This window comes from Sturnus vulgaris, chromosome 16 (assembly GCF_052056855.1).
Source record: "Sturnus vulgaris isolate bStuVul1 chromosome 16, bStuVul1.hap1, whole genome shotgun sequence".
NCBI lineage: Eukaryota > Metazoa > Chordata > Aves > Passeriformes > Sturnidae > Sturnus > Sturnus vulgaris.
In genome coordinates this window covers 1,332,773-1,351,163 of record NC_142258.1, presented here as the reverse complement: position 1 = coordinate 1,351,163, position 18,391 = coordinate 1,332,773, and the positions used below count along the sequence as shown (strand labels likewise).

At 52.9% G+C, this 18,391-nt stretch overlaps 3 protein-coding genes, 1 long non-coding RNA gene and 2 other non-coding genes across 6 annotated transcripts; 3 read left to right on the top strand and 3 right to left on the bottom strand.

Moving 5' to 3' along the window:
- Nucleotides 1-130: 130 nt before the first annotated feature.
- On the bottom strand, nucleotides 131-2,963 carry RPS2 (ribosomal protein S2). The gene is made up of 8 exons (XM_014886468.2): nucleotides 2,832-2,963; nucleotides 2,573-2,731; nucleotides 2,370-2,459; nucleotides 1,873-1,980; nucleotides 1,165-1,338; nucleotides 936-1,095; nucleotides 442-533; nucleotides 131-250 (listed from the first exon to the last, which is right to left on the bottom strand). Exons 2-8 carry the CDS (start codon nucleotides 2,726-2,728, stop codon nucleotides 170-172), a joined length of 861 nt encoding a protein of 286 aa, XP_014741954.1. The 5' UTR covers nucleotides 2,729-2,731; nucleotides 2,832-2,963; the 3' UTR covers nucleotides 131-169.
- LOC148221864 (small nucleolar RNA SNORA64/SNORA10 family) lies at nucleotides 622-759 on the bottom strand. The gene has a single exon (XR_015807290.1). It is a non-coding gene; the product is annotated as a small nucleolar RNA SNORA64/SNORA10 family (small nucleolar RNA).
- Nucleotides 2,964-3,010: 47 nt separating the features above from the next.
- Nucleotides 3,011-3,720, top strand: LOC148221862 (uncharacterized). Its single transcript, XR_015807161.1, has 2 exons — nucleotides 3,011-3,150; nucleotides 3,526-3,720. It is a non-coding gene; the product is annotated as an uncharacterized LOC148221862 (long non-coding RNA).
- Nucleotides 3,331-3,456, top strand: LOC148221863 (small nucleolar RNA ACA64). Its single transcript, XR_015807289.1, has one exon. It is a non-coding gene; the product is annotated as a small nucleolar RNA ACA64 (small nucleolar RNA).
- Nucleotides 3,721-3,999: 279 nt separating the features above from the next.
- Nucleotides 4,000-12,823, top strand: TBL3 (transducin beta like 3). The gene is made up of 22 exons (XM_014886473.2): nucleotides 4,000-4,083; nucleotides 4,274-4,325; nucleotides 4,409-4,504; nucleotides 4,737-4,784; nucleotides 5,543-5,684; nucleotides 5,843-5,927; nucleotides 6,241-6,408; nucleotides 6,768-6,843; nucleotides 6,993-7,089; nucleotides 7,474-7,670; nucleotides 7,962-8,103; nucleotides 8,434-8,492; nucleotides 8,991-9,094; nucleotides 9,473-9,623; nucleotides 9,749-9,979; nucleotides 10,141-10,211; nucleotides 10,587-10,743; nucleotides 11,108-11,166; nucleotides 11,390-11,493; nucleotides 11,648-11,719; nucleotides 11,998-12,156; nucleotides 12,634-12,823. Exons 1-22 carry the CDS (start codon nucleotides 4,031-4,033, stop codon nucleotides 12,744-12,746), a joined length of 2,436 nt encoding a protein of 811 aa, XP_014741959.2. The 5' UTR covers nucleotides 4,000-4,030; the 3' UTR covers nucleotides 12,747-12,823.
- A 292-nt stretch (nucleotides 12,824-13,115) lies between these two features.
- Nucleotides 13,116-17,959, bottom strand: NOXO1 (NADPH oxidase organizer 1). The gene is made up of 8 exons (XM_014886358.2): nucleotides 17,588-17,959; nucleotides 17,114-17,194; nucleotides 16,938-17,001; nucleotides 16,304-16,484; nucleotides 15,888-16,069; nucleotides 15,569-15,682; nucleotides 15,008-15,125; nucleotides 13,116-14,735 (listed from the first exon to the last, which is right to left on the bottom strand). The coding sequence occupies exons 1-8, from the start codon at nucleotides 17,651-17,653 to the stop codon at nucleotides 14,171-14,173; spliced, it is 1,371 nt and encodes a 456-aa protein (XP_014741844.2). The 5' UTR covers nucleotides 17,654-17,959; the 3' UTR covers nucleotides 13,116-14,170.
- Between the last annotated feature and the right edge of the window lie 432 nt (nucleotides 17,960-18,391).

The window sequence follows — 18,391 nt, the reverse complement described above, 5'->3', positions numbered from 1 at the left end:
TGTCTAGTGGAAGGTGTCCCACAGCAGCAGTTGGAACTGGATGAGCTTCCAGGTCCTTTCCAACCCAACCCACCCCCTGTTTAACCCCCCTGCCCCGAGCACCAAGCCCCCAACACACCAAGCACCCATCCTCGTTCTCTGATCACTTTATTCTTGTAAAAAAACCCATTTAGGTGGTGGCCACAGCGGCTGCCTGGGTCCTCTGCACCGACACTCTCGTGTGGGTCTTGGCCAGATGATCAGTGAACTCCTGCAAAAAATAACAGTGGGTTATTCCCTCATATCCCTCTCACAGCTTCCTCAGCACCACTGCCCATCCCTGCTGTGCACTGGGCCTGGGGTAGCTCAACTTTACAGCTACCAAATTTTTGGGTACAGAAATCTAAATTTTAGGGGCAAGAAGGGTAAGATTTGAACTGCAAGTTACCAGAATGCTCTTACCTGGTAAGGAGACTTGGTGAAAACAGTCTCTTTCCAGAGGTCAGGAGTCAGGTAGCTGTAGGTTTTGGAGATGGCATCGAAGGTGGCTTTAGCTGCAGAGAGATGTCACACACTGCCTGTCAGACATTGCTGCAAAGCCAGCCCACTGATTTTATCCCCCAAAATACCCCCCAGTTACAAAAATGTGGAATTTTGCAAGGACCAGGGAGACCATGGGAGGGCCTCTCTGATGAACCCACAAAACTCAGGTTTCTCTCTCTCTCCATTTACGACAATTACACTACAGGACACAAGTGCAATCGCGCAGATTGGGAGATTCAGGAGTGTAAAATTTAGCGGTACAACCCCACATTTCTGGGATTACCTTTGACAGAACCTGCACAGCCAGCAGAAGCCGTGGCTTCTGCTTCGCTGCTGGGAGCACAAACCTCTATAAAATGGAGGTGCTGTGCCCCATCAGTGACCAAAAGCTCCGTGCCAGCCCCAAAACTCACCGAAGTTGCCGAGGGTGGCCGTGCAGCCCCGTGCTGACGTGTAGCAGTCATCGATGCCAGCCATCATCAGCAGCTTCTTGGGGACAGGGGCAGACACGATGCCAGTGCCACGGGGAGCCGGGATCAGACGCACCAGCACAGAGCCACAGCGCCCGGTGACCTGCAGGGACACAACGGCTCAGCCCCAGAACACACCCCCGACAGCCCCGGGACAGCAGGGGACACGCACCTTGCAGGGCACAGTGTGCGGCTTCCCGATCTTGTTGCCCCAGTAGCCACGTCGCACAGGCACGATGGACAGCTTGGCCAGGATGATGGCCCCGCGGATGGCCGTGGCCACCTCCTTGGAGCACTTCACCCCCAGCCCCACGTGGCCGTTGTAGTCCCCGATGGCGACAAACGCCTGCAGGCAGAAGAGTTTTCACTGCTCACTCCAGTGATACTCTGTTGTGGTGTGTGTGCTCAGCAGAACTCACAGCTCACCCCCAAGCCTTACACACAGTTTTTGAAACCTGTTTTTCCCCTCAGAGTTCATCCTTCAGTCAGAATCAGCCAAGGTTAAAGCACTGGCGTTCTATTCCCTGCTGCAGCCTCACTCTGGTCAGAACTCATGATTTCCCAACAGCATTCCCTCTTTATACCCAAAACTTCTGAAAACCCAACACTGCTGTGCAAGAACGACTGAATTTTGCAATGTCAGACGAGTTTGCTTAAGAAGTTTAAGTCTTGCAGTCCAACTTTTGGGCCAGTGGTGCTTCAAGGAGCATCTGCATGCATCACTGGCATTTTAAAGTTAATACATTTAACAAACTATTAACGGTCCTAACAGCACAGTATTTACTGGATGTGACAGCAAAAGGGATTTGGAGTGATTAAAATGGTACTAAAAATGCAGGAGGGAAGTTGTGAACAGGAGGATCCAGAAAAACGGGATTACCTTGAACCTGGTACGCTGCCCAGCACGGGTCTGTTTTTGCACAGGCATAATCTTCAGCACCTCATCCTTCAGCGAGGAGCCCAGGAAGAAATCGATGATCTCCGACTCCTGCAAGAGTGAGGCACTGAGCACAAAGAAATCATGGAATGGTTTGGGTCGACGGGGACTTCTGCTGATCCACCTCCCTTCAAAGGGCGGGGACATCTTCCACCATCCCAGGGTAGTCCAAGCCCTGTCCAACCTGGCCTTGGACACTCTCAGGGATCCAGGGGCAGCCACAGCTTCTCTGGGAATCTGTGCCAGGGCCTCACCACCTTTAAGGGGAACAATTCCTTCCTAATATCCCATCTGATCCTATCCCACGTCCCTCTCCAGGAGGCTCTGAGGCCTCTCCGAAGCCTTCCCTTCTCCACCTGAACAACTCCTGCTCTCCCCGCCTTGCTCCAGCTCCTGGAGCATCTCCTTGACCCATCACTTCCATGTCCACAGCAACTTACCTTAATAGGGAGCGAGAAGAGATAAATCTCCTCAAGAGACTTGATCTTCATATCCTTGACCAGGCGACCGAGTTTGGTGACAGGAATCCACTGGCAGAGAAATCCATAGACAAGAGTCACCGGGTGCCAGTATCCGCCGGGACCCGGCTCTGCTGCTCCCTGTTCGGGACTGGCAGCACCCCCGTCCCCGGGTCCCCACTCACCTCCTTATCCTCGGCTTTACCTCCGCGGGCCCCGCGGCCTCTCCCGCGGCCTCTTCCGCGGCCACGGCCGCGGCCTCGCAGCCCGGTCCCGAATCCACCGCGGAAGCCCCCGCGGGCCGCTCCCGCTCCTCCCGCAGCACCGGCGTCGTCCGCCATTTGCTGGAACAAAGCGGGACATCAGGCGAGCCGCGCCGGGCGCGGATGGCGCCGGATGGGCCGGGCCGCCCGGTGCCACCGCCATGGCTCCCGCCATACTTACGTGATCCCTCAGCGTAGAAGGCCGGGCTACGGGGGCCACCCGGTATTTATAGCGCGGGAGTGTCTCGCGAGGGCAGTGCTCACCCTGCGAGCTGAATAAGGAATACACCCCGGCCTAGAATGAGTGATTTATGCTAAATTATACAGAGTACGGGGCAGCAGGGCCCGGAAGTTTCAGCCCTACAAGCTGAATGAAGAATACACCGCAGGCTGGAATGAACGATTTATGGTAAATTATACAGAGCGCGGGGCGGGCGCTGCTCCTGGAATAAATAAGCGCACACATGCGAAGCCCTCAGAGCGCTTCGGGGCGGCGGCAGGTGAGGGGCTGTTGTATATGTGCGGGAGGGTACTGCCATATCTCTCTCCTTCCGTGCACCTTTAGCCGTTCTAAAGCTCTGCTGGGAACTGGTTATGGCGCTTCCCGAGTCGGAGCCTGGCCGGGTGGGGTGCAGGGAGCGTCCCGGGAAGGGGCTCCGGGGATCGCGGAAGCGCTCGGCGCGGTCTGAAAATCATTCGGGGTCTGCTTGTGGCCCCGGGTGAGATAACGGCGCCCATAGCATCGGGAACATTAAGCTTATTGCCCACGATTGTGTGTGGGCAATAAAACCCATGTTCCCATAAGCCCCGTGCCCGGCGGGTACCGGGACTGAGGGGTTCTAGGGGCTGTTCCTCAGAGCTTTGTTCTCTTGTAGCAGGTACCGTTCCTGGCGCTGAGAGCCGCAGCCCCGCCATGGGCTGGGCTCACACTTCCACGGCGATCCCTTCCCCGGCGGAGCTGTGAGGAGCATGGGGATGCCGTGATGGACTGCGACACGGGAGCCACAGTTGATAACGATTCGTTTTGTGTTTTGACGTGCAATAAAAGATGAAATGATAAAAGACATAAAGCGTGTCTCTTCTTTCTGATTGCCAAAAGTCCTGCTTTACACTGTGGTGGGACCTGGCAAGTCGCTTCCTTGGGGCGGAGAGGGGTGGTTTTGTTCGAGAACGCTCTGGATCGTGGAGAAGATGCAGCGCAGGAGCTGCCCCGGGCTGGACTGGCGCCGCTTTCACGGACGAAAGGGGAATTTCTATCCCGTGCTCCAGAGCCCGCGTCCCGCGTGGCGCTGGTGGCGCCCCTCGCTGACGTCACTGAAGGGACAGGAAGTGTTTCCTTAACTTCCCGGAAGTGGCGCCGGAAGCACGTGTGCCGTGGCCATGGCGGACACTGACGCGGCCGCCGCCGCCACCCCCGTGCGCTTCAAGAGCAAGTGAGGGACCGGTGGCACCGGGCTGGGGCTGCGAGGGCGAGCGAGGGGCCGGGCCGGGCCGGGCCGGGCTGGGCTGGGCTGGGCTGGGCTGGGCTGGGCCGCGCGACCGGAGTCCCCGGGCCGCCGCCGCTCCGCTTTAACGGGACGCTCCGATTTAACGGGGCGCTCCGCACGTCTCTTTCCCTTCCAGCTACGCCGCGACGCGGAAGATCGAGCCGTTCTACAAAGGAGGGCGAATCCAGGTAATCGCGGCTCTGGAGGGACGTTTGGGAATGTCGTCTTTCCCGGCTCTAACGTTGCTGTTCCCCATCCCTTTTATTTTCAGATTAGCCAGGATGGGAAGTTCATGTTCTGCCCATGTGGGAGCAAAGTCAACGTCATCGACGTGGAAACGGGAGCTCTCCTGCACAGCCTCCAGCAGGTGACGGGGATCGGCCTCTCCTGAGCGTTTTCTGAGATTCCCGGAGGGTTTTCTCACTGTGGATGTGAAGCTCCCGGGAGTGAGGAGTGCAGGGAGGGTGGGAACGCACCCAAACACAGGTTTTGTGTAATGCCCGAGCTGTGCTCGGTGTGAGCAGAGCCGCGTGGAGAAGGGAGCTCTCAGATCTCTCCAGGGATGCTTTAACTGTGGGATTTCCCTTCTGTTTTCCCAGGATGAGGAAGAGGATGTCACAGCATTCGTGCTCAGCCCTGATGATGAGGTGGGTTTGTGCTGGGGGCCATGAGTAGCCTGGGACAGGCTGAGCCAGGAATGGGGGGAATTTTGGGGTGTCTGTGCAGGGCCAGGCTTGGACTCGATGATCCTTGTGCATCTCTTCCAACTGGGGATATTCCATGGTTCTATTCCATACCGTGTGTGCTTTTGAGATCCCCCTGGAGCTTTCTCAGGCCCTTCCCTGTGGGTCAGACTCAGAGCTGCCCAGAGTCTGAGCTCCAGCAGCAGCTCCTTGTGCTGTGTGGGACCAACAGCACCCAAACCCCATCAGTGAGTCTGTGAGAGGCTCACCTAGAAAAGAGGCTAGACAGTGTTAAAGGAATAAATTAGATATTTATTAAAAAGGCCTTCAAAGGATTTACCTTGGGCAGTACAAGAACCTGGTCGAGGCTCCACCCAAGATGGATGTTAGGTCAGGAGTTTTCACACTTTTATAAGTTTTGGTCCATTTTCATTTTGGGGTTCATTGTCCAATCCCAGCTCCAGGTTCTGCAATCCCACCCACCCAGATTCTCTCCTCAATTCTCTGCTGTTTGCACTTTTGGGGGCTGAAGCTGCAGCGGTGCCCTTGGTTGTGGGGCTGGAAAAGAATTGTTTTGTGTGACTGAACTGTGAGGAGAACTTGGAACGCTATGTGAAATTCAGAGTTATATCCTAATGCAGTGCAGAACCTGGAAAATATGAGAGCAAAACTTAAGGCATCAGTTAAGGGGTGTTGTTGGTAAGCTGCCCCTCTGTCCCCAGGTGCTGGTGACAGGGAGCCGGGCGCTGCTGCTGCGCTGCTGGCACTGGAGGGAGCCCAGGTGTGAGCGCACCTGGCGAGCCGTGCACACCGCGCCCGTGGCCACCATGGCCTTCGACCCCACGGCCACCCTGCTGGCCACAGGTACGAGCCACCTCTGGCACCTCAGGGGTTTCCTGCTCCTGGATCAGCCCCTGAGGGCAGGAGAGGTTCAGAGCTCTGGTGCCGTGCTCACTTTGGGGGTCTGGACTTCCCCGCTCTGTCCTCCAGAGTTCACTCCAGGTGTGTCCTTCTGTTCCCAGGTGGCTGTGACAGCACCATTAAGATCTGGGATATGATCAAACACTACTGCACACACAACCTGAAAGGATCCTCTGGAGTGGTACAGTAAGGACCAGTCCTGCTTGTCAGTCCCTGGCTGGGCTGGGATACTGGGATTGATGTGGAATTCTTGAGTTAATGGAACAGGAAGGGCCATTCCAAGCAGGTTCTGGGCTCTTCTGGTTTTTGAGAGTGGGATTAAGGATGATTCTGCCCAGAGAGTTTGGTCAGGAATTTTCATGGAATCACAGAATTGCTGGGCAGGGACACTAGGCCAGGATGCTCTGAGCCCATCCAACCTGTCGTGCTGTGGGACGTGCATTATTTCAAGGCTGGGTGTTTTATTGTCTTATTGTCCTGTCCCTCTCCTCCTGCCCAGCCTGGTGGAATTCCACCCCGACATCTCCCGCCTGCAGCTCTTCTCCTCCTCCATGGATTACAAGATCCGCATCTGGGACCTGAGCTCCAGCAAATGTGTGGCACTGCTGGATGGACACTTCAGTGCTGTCACCTCGCTGGCGTTTGCAGATAGGAACACCCTCCTGAGGTATCTCCTGCGGGACTGGGGGATCCTGGAGGGTCTGGGCAGGTTCTGCTGTGAGGGGAAGAGGTGGTGCCAGTGCTCAGTGGGTGTCAGCACCTCTGCATTGGAGTCATGGAATGGTTTGGGTTGGAAAGGGCCTTAAAGCCCATCCAGTGCCATGGGCAGGGACATCTTCCACTGTCCCAGGGTGCTCCAAGCCCTGTCCAACCTGCCTGTGCTTCTGGGAGTATCCTGTGCTGGCACAAGGAATGCTGCTGTTCTCTCTCCCATGGCCTCTCCAGAGAGATGTTGAACTCCCACAGTGCCAAATTTACACCCAAGCTGAACAGATTTAGCACTAAAACTGAGCTTTTCATTTGCAGCTCTGGCCGTGACAAGATCTGCATGGTCTGGGACCTGAACACCAGGCAGAGCAAACGAACCGTCCCTGTCTACGAGGTGAAACTGCTTTTTGTTTCTTCCTTTGAGATCCTCTGTAGTTTCTAGGCCATGGTCTCCCTCTCTGGGGTCTGTACATTGTGAAATCAGGTTTCTCTCCCTTCCCAGGGGTTTTGAGCTCTGGTTCTGTGTCTCTCTGACTCTTGCAGACCGTGGAAGCTGCTGTGTTGTTGCCTGAAGAGGGAGATTTCTCTCAGCTGGGTGTGAAGAAGCAAGGGCTGCACTTTGTCACAGCTGGCAGCAAAGGTGAGTGTCACTTTTGGAGCCTGAAGAGTGGCACTTCAGTCACTTCACTGCTGTTATTGCTGGGCTGTGTGTTCTCCATGTGGCAGAAGCCTTGGGTGGAGAGCAGAGCCTGCTCTTGACTTCCTTGGGCAGGAGTAGATGAGCAGGATGGAACAGGCACAATCTGATCCATTTAATACTCAAATGCATTTATCTCTATTTCCAAACTCCATGAGTTTGATTTCCACTGAAGAAGCAAAATTCTGAGGCTTTTCCAGTCACTGCATCCTGCCCCAGTCTTGCCCTGGAGCTGTGTGGCTTTTCCCAGTGTGGTTTGGATGATATTCCTTGGACATCCACTGTGTAAAGCAGTGGCTCTGCCATGACTTTTCCTGTTTTTTCCAGGCATCCTGAGGGTGTGGGAGGTGGCCACAGCTGCCTGTGTGCACACCCAGCCCGTGCCCTTCGTGCTGCAGGAGGAGCCCAGCGAGCGCAGCCTCTCCCAGTGCCAGTTTGTTCCTGCCAGGAATGAGATCCTCACCGTGTCCATGGAGCACAACATCGTCTTCTATGATGCTCAAACCCTGCAGCTCAGGAAGCAGGTGACACCCTCAGCCTCTTTGTCCCTTTATCCCTGCTCCAGCATCAGCTCTGCTGCTGGAAGAGCTTTGCCCAGGGGCACTCTGGGCTCCTGCTTGGTCTGGAATTGTTCCAGAAAATTCCACTGGTCTGGGGGAATGTTGCCCAGGGACCAACACAGGAATGAGAAGGCAGAACAGATTTAGCCAGAAATGGCTCCTGTGTGTAGAAATGACACCCAGTGTGAAATGAGAACCAGGCATTGTCACCTCTCCTCCAGCTGCCTTTTCCCCCTTGGACTGTTCCCCTTGCAGCTCGCAGGATACAATGAGGAGGTTCTGGATGTGAAGTTCCTGGGCCCTGGTGACTCTCACATTGTTGTGGCCACCAACAGCCCCCAGCTAAAAGTGTTTGAGCTGGCAACATCTCACTGCCAGATCCTGTATGGCCACACAGGTGAGTGACAGCTGGCCTGGGGGGACGTGGGCAGCTCTTCCCTTCTCCAGCTTCTCCTGGAACTCTGCTGGAAAGGAATCCTTGAGTTGTTGGTAAAGCACCATCACAGCAAGTTTGGGAGTTGTGTGGAGAGAAGATGTGTCCCATTGTCCCTGTCAATGTCCCTTCAGTTTAAGCTGGAGCTGAAGGTGCAGGTGTGTGACAGGCTCCAGGGGTGTCGTGTCCCAGGCCTGTCCCCTGTCCCATTACCTGGGCTCATTAACTCACCCCATTCTGTTGTCCCATCTCAGCATTGCTCTGCATCCACCAGCTTTTATTTCTTCTGTTTAGAAACAATCCTGGCTTTGGATGTCTTCAGGAAAGGCCTGATGTTTGTCACCTGTGCCAAGGTGTGTCACTGTTCTCCATTTAATGAAACTCTTCATTCCTAGTGATCCTTGTGGGCAAAATTATATTGTTTTTGGAACTCCAGAAAGGGCTTTTTGTTCATACAATCCCTGCTGCTGCAAGCCCCAAATACAAGGTTCTCCCACTATTCTTTTTTAACATTGTCCCTGGGAAAACTGGTTGTATTTTATTGGCCTGAAGGAGATGTTTCCTTTTCTAAACATCCTGGTCTGGTGTTGGAGTTCAGAGAAGTCGTTAGTGTGAGAATGATGGGGGGAAAAGGTGCCAAGAGCCCTGATAGACCTAAAAATAAAGGTCTGATAAACCAGAAATAAACCTCCATGCTGGAACCCCAAAGTGGGGGCCGATGTTGTCACCTGCTGTGACAAACATAAAGGTTCAAGCTGGAACATCAGAGACCAGGCAGGTTCACAGGGATGAAAGCACAGGGAGCTGATGACTTCCCAGAAAACTCAGGAATTTGTGTCCTTTGTCCTCAGGACAGGAGCATCCGGGTGTGGAGGATGGGCAGGGCTGGCAGGGTGACCTGTGTGGGGCAGGGCCTGGGCCATGCCCACGGCGTGGGTGCTGTCTCCTGCTCCAGGTAACACAGCCTGGGGGAGGGAGGGGGGTTTGGGGAATGTCCTGGTTGGGTGCTGTCCCCTCCCCAGCTGTGCTGCTTCTCATCCCTGCTCTCAGCTTCTCATGGTGCCTAAATGGGAAGGGATCGTGGAACGGTTTGGGTTGGAAGGGGTCTCAAATCTCATCCAGTGCCACCTCCTGCCATGGGCAGGGACAGCTCCCACTGGCCAGCCTGGCCTTGGCTACTCCCAGGGATGGGGAGTCACTCTGAAATGGAAGAGTTTGGAAAGCCATGAAACCACTTCTCCACATGCCAGCAGTGGCTGAGTGTGGAGATCCCAGTCAGGGAGGAGAAACCACGGAATTGTTTCCCTGCACTCGATGCTTCCATTCCTTTCAGGCTGAAGGAAAGCTTTGTAGTGACCAGCAGCCAGGACTGCACCATCAAGATCTGGAACATCCCAGAATCTCTCACTTCCAAAGCAAAAGCAGCTTTGATCTCCAGCCCAGAGCCCCTCCATGCCAGGGTGACTGAGAGGGGCCATGACAAGGTACAGCTCCACCTGATCTTTCAGTTCCTCAGTCTCCCTCCTGTGCTGCAGCCTCTGTTTGTTCTGTGTCCCACACACAGAGCTGAGTCCTGACCCTCTTTCTCCTCCTCTTGTGGCTTCCCCAGGACATCAACAGCGTGGCAGTGTCCCCCAATGACAAACTGCTGGCCACAGGCTCACAGGACAGGCTGGCCAAGCTCTGGTCCTGCTCTGACTGCTCCCTGCTGGGGGTTTTCTCTGGGCACAAACGTGGAATCTGGTGTGTGCAGTTCTCCCCTGTGGATCAGGTCTTGGCCACCTCCTCAGCTGATGGGACCCTGAAGCTTTGGGGACTTCGGGATTTCAGCTGCCTGAAGGTGATGAGAACTTTGCCTCTTGCCCTGGGCAAAACCTTGGGGTTTGTTAAGGATCCTTCCAAAATTTGGAGCTTTTTTTCCTTTGGGCTTTATGAGGAAATTGGATCCTTTTGGGTCTCCCTGAAGGCCTGGCACTGCTGAGCTTCCTTTTTGTTTTGCAGACCTTTGAAGGCCACGATGCCTCCGTGCTGAAAATCATCTTTGTGAGCCGAGGGGCTCAGCTGCTCAGCAGGTTTGTGCCTGCCCGGGGATCTGGGGAGATTCCAGAATATTCCAGGGAATATCTGAGCTCAGCAGCAGCACCAAGAGGGAGCAGTCTGGTGTCCAAAGAATCTTTGGGAAGATTTATAGCAAGATGCCAGGCTTTCTGTAGAGGTTATTTTAATCTTGTTGTTCCATGGATTCCATGTGGCTGCTGTGGCAATGCTGGGATGGGACAAACACAGCAGACAAAGCTAAGGGTGCATCTTCCCCTCCACATTTTGGGCTAATTCTGCTCCTGTTTGGAAGGAATTGGGGTGGGACAAGTTCCTCTGATATTCGAGGTGGGACAGAGCAAGGATGGATCTGTCCAGTGATTCTTTCTGTTGTGTTTCTCTTCCAAAAGTGGATCTGATGGGCTCTTAAAACTCTGGACAATTAAAACAAACGAGTGTGTGAAAACATTAGACGGTCATGAAGATAAAATCTGGGGCCTTCACTCCAACAAGAAGGATGACATGGTCGTGACAGCCTCCAGTGACTCCTGCATCACCCTGTGGCAGGTACAGCACAGGGCTTGGCTCCTCCCTGGCTTAATAACTGGGGTAATTGCAGAGCTCAGGGTCTCAGGCCTTGTTTTTCATGTGTTCTCCTTGGCTGCAGTTTGAAATTAGGTCAGCGAGGCTGCCTGTGGGGTTTGGGGGTATTTTTTGGCCATCCTGTATTTCCCCAGAGCAGCAGCTGAGCCTCAGCACTGGAGCTTTGGAGGGAAGCTGGAAATTGCTGGATTTAACATTTAAATGAGTTGACCCTGAGATTTTGTTGCAGAAATTGGTCTCCACATCACTTGATGGCTAAATCAAAACCCTTCTGTATTAAAACAGGATTTGATAAAGTTTTATCCTGGTTTTTTTTTTTTTTTAATAGGATGTTACTGAAATTGAGGAGAAAGAAGCACAGGCTAAACAGGAGGAGCAGATAATGAAGTGAGTATTTTTATTTATGAGATAAAGAGCTGTGAAAGGCAAACCTTGCAGTGGAACTGTGGAGCCACCTGGTCTCAATACTGGAGTCAGAGAATTGAGTCATTTATTGACAAGCACCAAAAACTTCTTAACTGTTATTGCCAAATCTGCTGCTTTTTGTGTAATTTTGGTTTTTTCCACCACCCAAAGATTGGTCTTATTCTTGCCCTGATTTGTTTTCCAGAGAGCAAGAGCTTTCTAACCTTCTCCATGAGAAAAGGTACCTCAAAGCTCTGGGCCTGGCCATCTCCCTGGACCGGCCACACACGGTGCTGACAGTGGTCAAGGGTGAGTCCAGAGCCTGCTCTGAAGCATTTCCTGCCCTTTCCCCTTTCCTGTTCACTTTTCCAGCTAATTCAAGGCTCCAATAATTAGTCTGAAAGGCTCAGTTTTTCCTGAGTGACCTCACCCAGGGTGTCCCTGCTGTCTTTTCTCTCTGCAGCCATCCTGAAGGAGCCTGAGGGGAGGAGGCAGCTGGAGGAGAACATTGTCCGGCTCCGAAAGGATCAGAAAGGTTTGTGGCAGGATTAAAGTGCTGGAAGAGGGTCAGAGGCTCGTTCTGTCAGCTGAAATTAGAATCCTACAATCCTGGAATGGTTTGGCTTGGGAGATTGTCCAGTTCCACAGGCAGGGACACCTTCCCCCAGACCAGGACGTGGCCTTGGGCATTGCAGGGATGGATGGGGAGCCTCAGGTGCTGGGTGGGAGCTGAGGCTCTGTGAGAACCCAGGGATATTCTCCAGTGTGGAATCTGCTGTGTGCCAGCCTGGCCAGGCTTCCTTCCCCCCACAGAGGCAGTGCTGGGGTTCCTGGTGACCTGGAACACCAACTCCAGGAACTGCCACGAGGCCCAGGCTGTGATGGAAACGCTGCTGAAGCACGAGGCACCCGACAGCCTCCTGCAGTTCTCTGGAATTAAATCTGCTGTGGAGTCCCTGCTGCCCTACACAGGTGAGGCTCTGTGGGGACAGGGGGGGCTGCAGGTGCTGACTGGGATCAGAGATCCTGGAATGGTTTGGGATGGAAGGGACATGTTAGTAAATCCACACCTGCTATGGCAGGGTCACCTTCCACCATCTCAGGCTGCTCCAAGCCAAATCCAACCTGGGACACTTCCAGGGATCCAGGGGCAGCCACAGCTTCTCTGGGAATCTGTGCCAGGGCCTCTCCACCCTCCCAGGGAGGAATTTTTTCCCAATATCCTATCTAACCCTGCCCTCTGGCAGTGGAAGCCATTCCCTGTGTCCTGTCCCTCATCCCTTGTCCCCAGTCCCTCTCCAGCTCTCCTGTAGCCCCTTCAGTCCCTGGAATGTTCCCTTCTCCAGGGTGGACATTGCCAGTTCTCCCAGGCTGGCTGCACAATCTGAGGCTGGGTTCTGCTCCCTCCTCTCCCCTTCCCCGTTTTTCTGAGCCCTTCCCTCCTTGCAGAGCGTCACTTCCAGAGGCTGAGCCGCCTGCTCCAGGCTTCCACCTTCATCGAGTTCATGTGGCAGAACATGAGGCTGGCAGATGTGGCCCAGCAGGACCAGGGGACTCTGTGACACACCCCCCCTCTCACCAGGATGGCAGCTGGATTTTTAGTTTCCTGTATTTTATAATAAATGTTTTAATTTCTAAACCGTGTCCAGCAACCAATCTCCTCAGGGATGAATGAAAGGAAAAGATCATTTCTGGGGTTTGTGTTTTCACACCCTGAAGTTTCAGACTCACAAACAGCAGTTTGGGGAAAAAAAGGCAGTATCCCAACAAGCAGTTAGGATTTAAAGGATTCATAGAGCTGGGAAGTCTGGACCAAGGCAGGGGTCTCACCTGTGCCCACCCCAAATTTAGCACCCCAGAGGGAGAGAAGCACAATTTAAATTCCCCCAAATAGCAAATTTTAAAAGCATAAAACACAAGCAGGCTTCAGAGATATTTACATGTATTTTATTTCATAGTCACAAATGTATAAAATTCAAACAATACAAACACCTCAAGTTCTTTTTTATAAATATATTAGCAAATACCCGGGAGAACAAGTACAATTAAAGTCATCAATGTAGAGAAAAGTTTTAATTTTCCTCTAATTCTTTTTCTAACTCATTTCCAGCACAAAAGTTTAGGATTAGAAATGTGAGTTTCAGTAACTACCCAGTCCCCTGGAAAGAGGAATGTTTTGTCCATAAAAGTTCTCTGTTCCCAGCCCCAGTTGGGACACAAGCTGTGATTATCTGGTTGTGTCCCTGTGCCTGCACAGACATGGCTGGAGGGAACAGGGATGAGGTTTTTTATTCTCACCACCAGTCAGCAGATCCAGCCCCTCCTGTATTTCATGGCCTCTACACTAAACGATATAAAAACATCCCCAAAGTGACACCAAAAGTCAAAAAGTTGAAAAAATATCTATAAAACAGGGGGTTCAGTAAGGCCATCACACAGGGGCATCATCCCATCCCTCCCCAGTCCTGTAAGCAGCTCAGGGTGCCAGGGGTGACTGAGGCACTGTGGTGCCACTCCTTTGTCCTCCACGGTGTGCCAGCTGTGCCAGCTGATCCTGGTGTGGGGAATAACCCAGCCAGGGCTGTGAAATGAACACCTGAGTTCCTTCCCAGTGACCTCCAGCTCTGCCACATCCTCCAGTGACCCCACTCAGTTCTCCCCCAGGAGCTCCCTGTGGAAGCTGCAGCAGCAGTGGTGCCGCCCAGGGAGCTCATGTCCCTTGGGAAGGGACAATCCCAACCCCTGAAGCTGCCCAGGGAGGTGTGGATGTGTTTGTGTCCCTTGGGAAGGGACAATCCCAATCCCTGATGCTCTAGTGCTGCTCACAGCTCCCAGGGGACTCCAGCAAGCGGGGTGTCAGGGCTGTGTGTCCCCTCCCCAGTGACACTGGGGTGTCAGGGCTGTCCCCAGTGACACTGGGGTGTCAGGGCTGTGTGTCCCCAGGGACACTGGGGTGTCAGGGCTGTGTGTCCCCTCCCCAGGGACACTAATTCCTGCCGGGGATGGGCAGGCCGGGCTGTGGGGCCGCTTGCTGCAGGGCTCTCTTGGTGACGGTGCTGCAGCGCTGCAGGATCTCGTGGGCTGAGGGCCGGGCTGGCACCTTGGGGACACCCGTGGCCAGCTCGGGGTCAGCGAGGGACGAGCTGAGCTCGGTTCTGGAGGATTCCACGAAGGCAGAGTCGCTGCTGTCCCTGGCACCGAGCTGTGGGGATTTGCTGCTGTGCGGGGCCGGGCCAGGAGAGCTCGGGGCCTGCTCCACCTCGGGCAGGGATCGTGACAAGTCGGGTTTCCAATCCCCGCCATTGCTGCTCCCCGGGCTCAGGGAAGAGCTCTCCAAATCCAAATCCAGATCCAGCTGTGGGGTGGAGCTGGCCCTGGGCAGAGAGTGGGATCTGCTGGGCTGGGCCACAGGCTCGGCCCGGGGCTGTGGGGAGCTGAGGTTCGGGGTGGAGGAGTTGAGGCTGCAGCTCAGGATGGTCTGGAGCTTGTGGTGAGGGTTCTGGTAGGGCCTGAGGCACAGAGAGGGCATGTAGCCAGTGCAGCCATTGTACCTGAGGGCAGAGATGGGAAGAACACTGAGAAAACCCTTCCAGCACCTCAGTATTTACCTAGATTTGAATCCATCCCACCCATAGCACTGAATCCTCCCAAATCTACCAAGGGCCGAGGGGGGAGAGCATTTGGGGAAGCAGGAGGGTGCTGTACACAGGGTGTGAGGACAGGGAAACCATCCCCAGCAAGGACATGCAGCTCAGGGGGCTCCTGTGCATCCCACAGCAAGCAGCTCCCTGGAGGAGCCAGGGTTTTGGGAAAGCCTCCTTACCTGATCAGCCACCAGCCATTGTGGGATCTCCTGAGCACCTCCACGACCACCCCCTGGTTCAGTGAGAGTTCATCTGAGTTCTGAGCCTCGTAGGCCTGCACCACAAAGTACAGGCTGCCTGCAGAGACACAGAGAGGTTGGGTTTGCCTTGTGGAGAAAATGCTCTGATCCCTGGGAGAGATCAGCCCAGCTGCAGGGCAACTCCCCGGAGTGACTGGTTTGCTCAGGGACCCCAGTCTGATCCATTTAAGGTGGATATAAAGAAGTCTTTTACAAAAAGGGTGTAGAGACCCTGGTAGAGGTTGCCCAGAGCAGCTGTGGCTGCTCCTGGATCTCTGGAAGCGTCCAAGGGGCTTGGAGCAACCTGGGACAGTGGAAGGTGTTGGGGTTGGACTGGATGGGCTTTAAGCTCTGTTCCAACCCAAACCACTCCATGATTCCAGACCCACAGGTGGTGGCAGAGCCAACCAGAAGAGTCAGAGGTCCAGGCAGGGACTGCAGGCAGTGGATTAGGTAGTGGGGTATTGCAGAGCTCATGTTTTGAAGGAGGAACAGACTCACCCTCCTCGTTGGAGCTGAGGGCAGTCTGGATGTCCTCACAGGCATCGAGCTCTTCCAGGTATGAGGCTGGGAACCAGGCTAGCTGCTTGTCTGCATTTTCCACCAGCCACCAGCCTACAAAGAGGAAGAACACCCAGATTTTAACAGACTACAAGTCAAGACATGACAACAATCCCTGGGTAGGGGACACAAGAGACAGGAGGGACATTCACTGTCCCCAGATAAGCAACAAGTGCAAACCCTGACACTCCTTCAGCATTTGCCCAGCTATGAATCCATCTGCCCATCCACCCCTGACACTGAATCCTCTCAAACCCACCAGTCATGTCCTTGATTAGCACTTCCACAATCTCCTTCTGAGCCACTGTGAAGGGTTTGTTCTTTGTGTCTTTGGTTTCGAAGGCCTTGATGCAGCGGTAGCTCTGTGACGCCTGGGGGAGGGTGATGGAGAGGGGCTGGGGGCTCTTCTCCCTTCTGAATACTGATGGCATGATCACAACGCTGAAAAGTGAAGGTGCATGTCAAAAACTCGGGTGAAAGGTTGAGTTTAGCACTGATTTTGGTAAAATCATGTCTGCAGTAGGATGAGGAAAGCTTCAGGCATCAGAAACAAAATGAACGTGGATTGAACACCCAGCTGAACTGGCCTGGAGTGTAACTGGTGTTTCCCTTCTATCCATATCCCAACGTTTCTGCTTCATGAAAGAACAAAAAAATACAACTCCTATTTCATACCTGTTTTCAGGGAAGGATGGATCGAGGTCTTGAGTCTGTGCCTTGAAAAACTGATTCACCTCTTCCCCCCGGGAGATTTTCACATCTGTTTTCAGCAGCTCCTGGGAATACGTTTCCAGCAGTTTCAGGATCTCCAGGCACCTGTTCAGCTTCCCACCCTTCCTCTGCTGCATAGTTATACCTTCAAAATACCAAAGGCACAGTTGGGATAGGATCTGGATCCCAGGGAGCAGCATCTTTTCCCTGAACACCAGGGTGCCCTCACCCACCACCCTTCCTGCCCAAGCCCAAACTGTACAAAGTCACTGTCCCTGCCTCCCTGATAGGATTTTTTTAACATCTAAAATTTCTCTTTTTTTTCCACATGTAAAGTTTCAAGAAGCTCTAGGTCAATATTTGAAGTGTAGCATTAATTTGCCAAGTGCAGCTATCTATTAAAAAAAAAAACAACAACTTTTCTGGGTCATTTTAAGTGTGTGCTAGACCCAGACATGCTGATGTGACCCAGTGGTGCCATGGCAGGAGCAGGAGTGAGCCCCTGATCTGTTCCAGAGGAAGGTCAGACTCAGAGGTTTGTCTTTCTCATGGGTTATGATTTCTTGTGTTTGTTGGTCCATCAGAGATTTGTCCTTACCTTTAAACCTGGGTAAACTCCTCAGTGACCCACTCTCAGTGGGGAATTTTCTCTTCAGCTCTTTCTAAAAGCAAAGAGAAGGAGAGAACAGTGATTCCTCACAGCTGACACAGCCAGGCTCCTTTCCCTCCCCAGGACACGAATCTTGACATTTGAGGAATTGAAAATTCACTTACATGGAATTTCTTAAAGTCTTCAAACGTCCTGTAGATGAGAATGTTGTTCTGATCCGACCAGGACACAAACATCATGTAGTTCTGGGAAAAGAAAAGCAGTTTAATCACAATGTTCAATTTTGGATGCTTTCAGGCAATCAGTATTTGCTGTGATTTAGTTGAGGCTTTTAACATCACATTAAAAAATTAATTGAAACATTAAAACTACAAAAATATTTCCTTAATTTCATAGTCCCAAATGGGTAATCATTGCTGAAACCAGGAAGATTGTATGGTGCTGTGACAAAAAGAGAACAAAACCCAAAAATTAAGGCCATGAAAAAACAAGTCCTTTTGTCCTAGACCCTTAGGTTCTGATCCCAACACTGTGGGAAATGACCTAAATATCCCTGGAAAAATAACTCAAAATCTTCAAGTCTCCCAATTTGTAAATTATATTTAAGGAGGGAAAAAAAAATAAAAAAATTAAAGTACCTTCTGTTTTCTGCACTGCATGAAGCCAACAGCTTTCACATTCACGGGGTACCTTTGGCAGCTCATCTTCCCCACGGCTGCTGCTCCTCCTTCACAGGGAGCCAGAGGGATGGGAGGGAAGGATGGAGGTGAAGGGATGAAAACTGGAAGGATGAGAGCTGGAGGGATGGAACTGGAAGGATGGAATTGGAAGGATGAGAGCTGGAAGGATGGAACTGGAAGGATGGAACTGGAAGGATGAGAGCTGGAAGGATGAGATCTGCAAGGAGCAGAGATGCGGCTCCAGCCCCGAGAGCCGAGGTTAAATACTCTGGAGAAGGAGGCAGGGCAGAGGTGTTCCCGAGCTTCCTCCTCCGCCCAGCCAGCGGCAGAAGTTCCGTGATTTGCCAAACTACCTTTTACCTTTCCCCCCGCTTTTCACATGCAAATACTGCCGGGTGCAGGCGGGACACAGTTCAGGGCGCTGGGGATGAGAAACACATTTTTTTTCATCACATCCTTACTAAGCAGTGCCGGGAAGTGAGCCGGGGCTGTTTGCCAGAGCTGGGTGGAAGGAGGTCACAGGGGCAGCAGCACCTGCCCCGAGATATTTCCGGGACACCTGAGAAGTTTTTATGGCTGTATTGCAAGGACTCAGCTCACTGCAGTCTCAAAAACTGATTTAGAACATGAGTTGTAAACACAGATCAGGCACCATTTAACGTGAGTAATATTTGTCGCGAATATTTGTTTTTTCCCTGCTTTGTCCCACCTGCCGAGTTACTTTAAATAGACTTTTGAGAGTTTTGTCAATATCTCCATGGA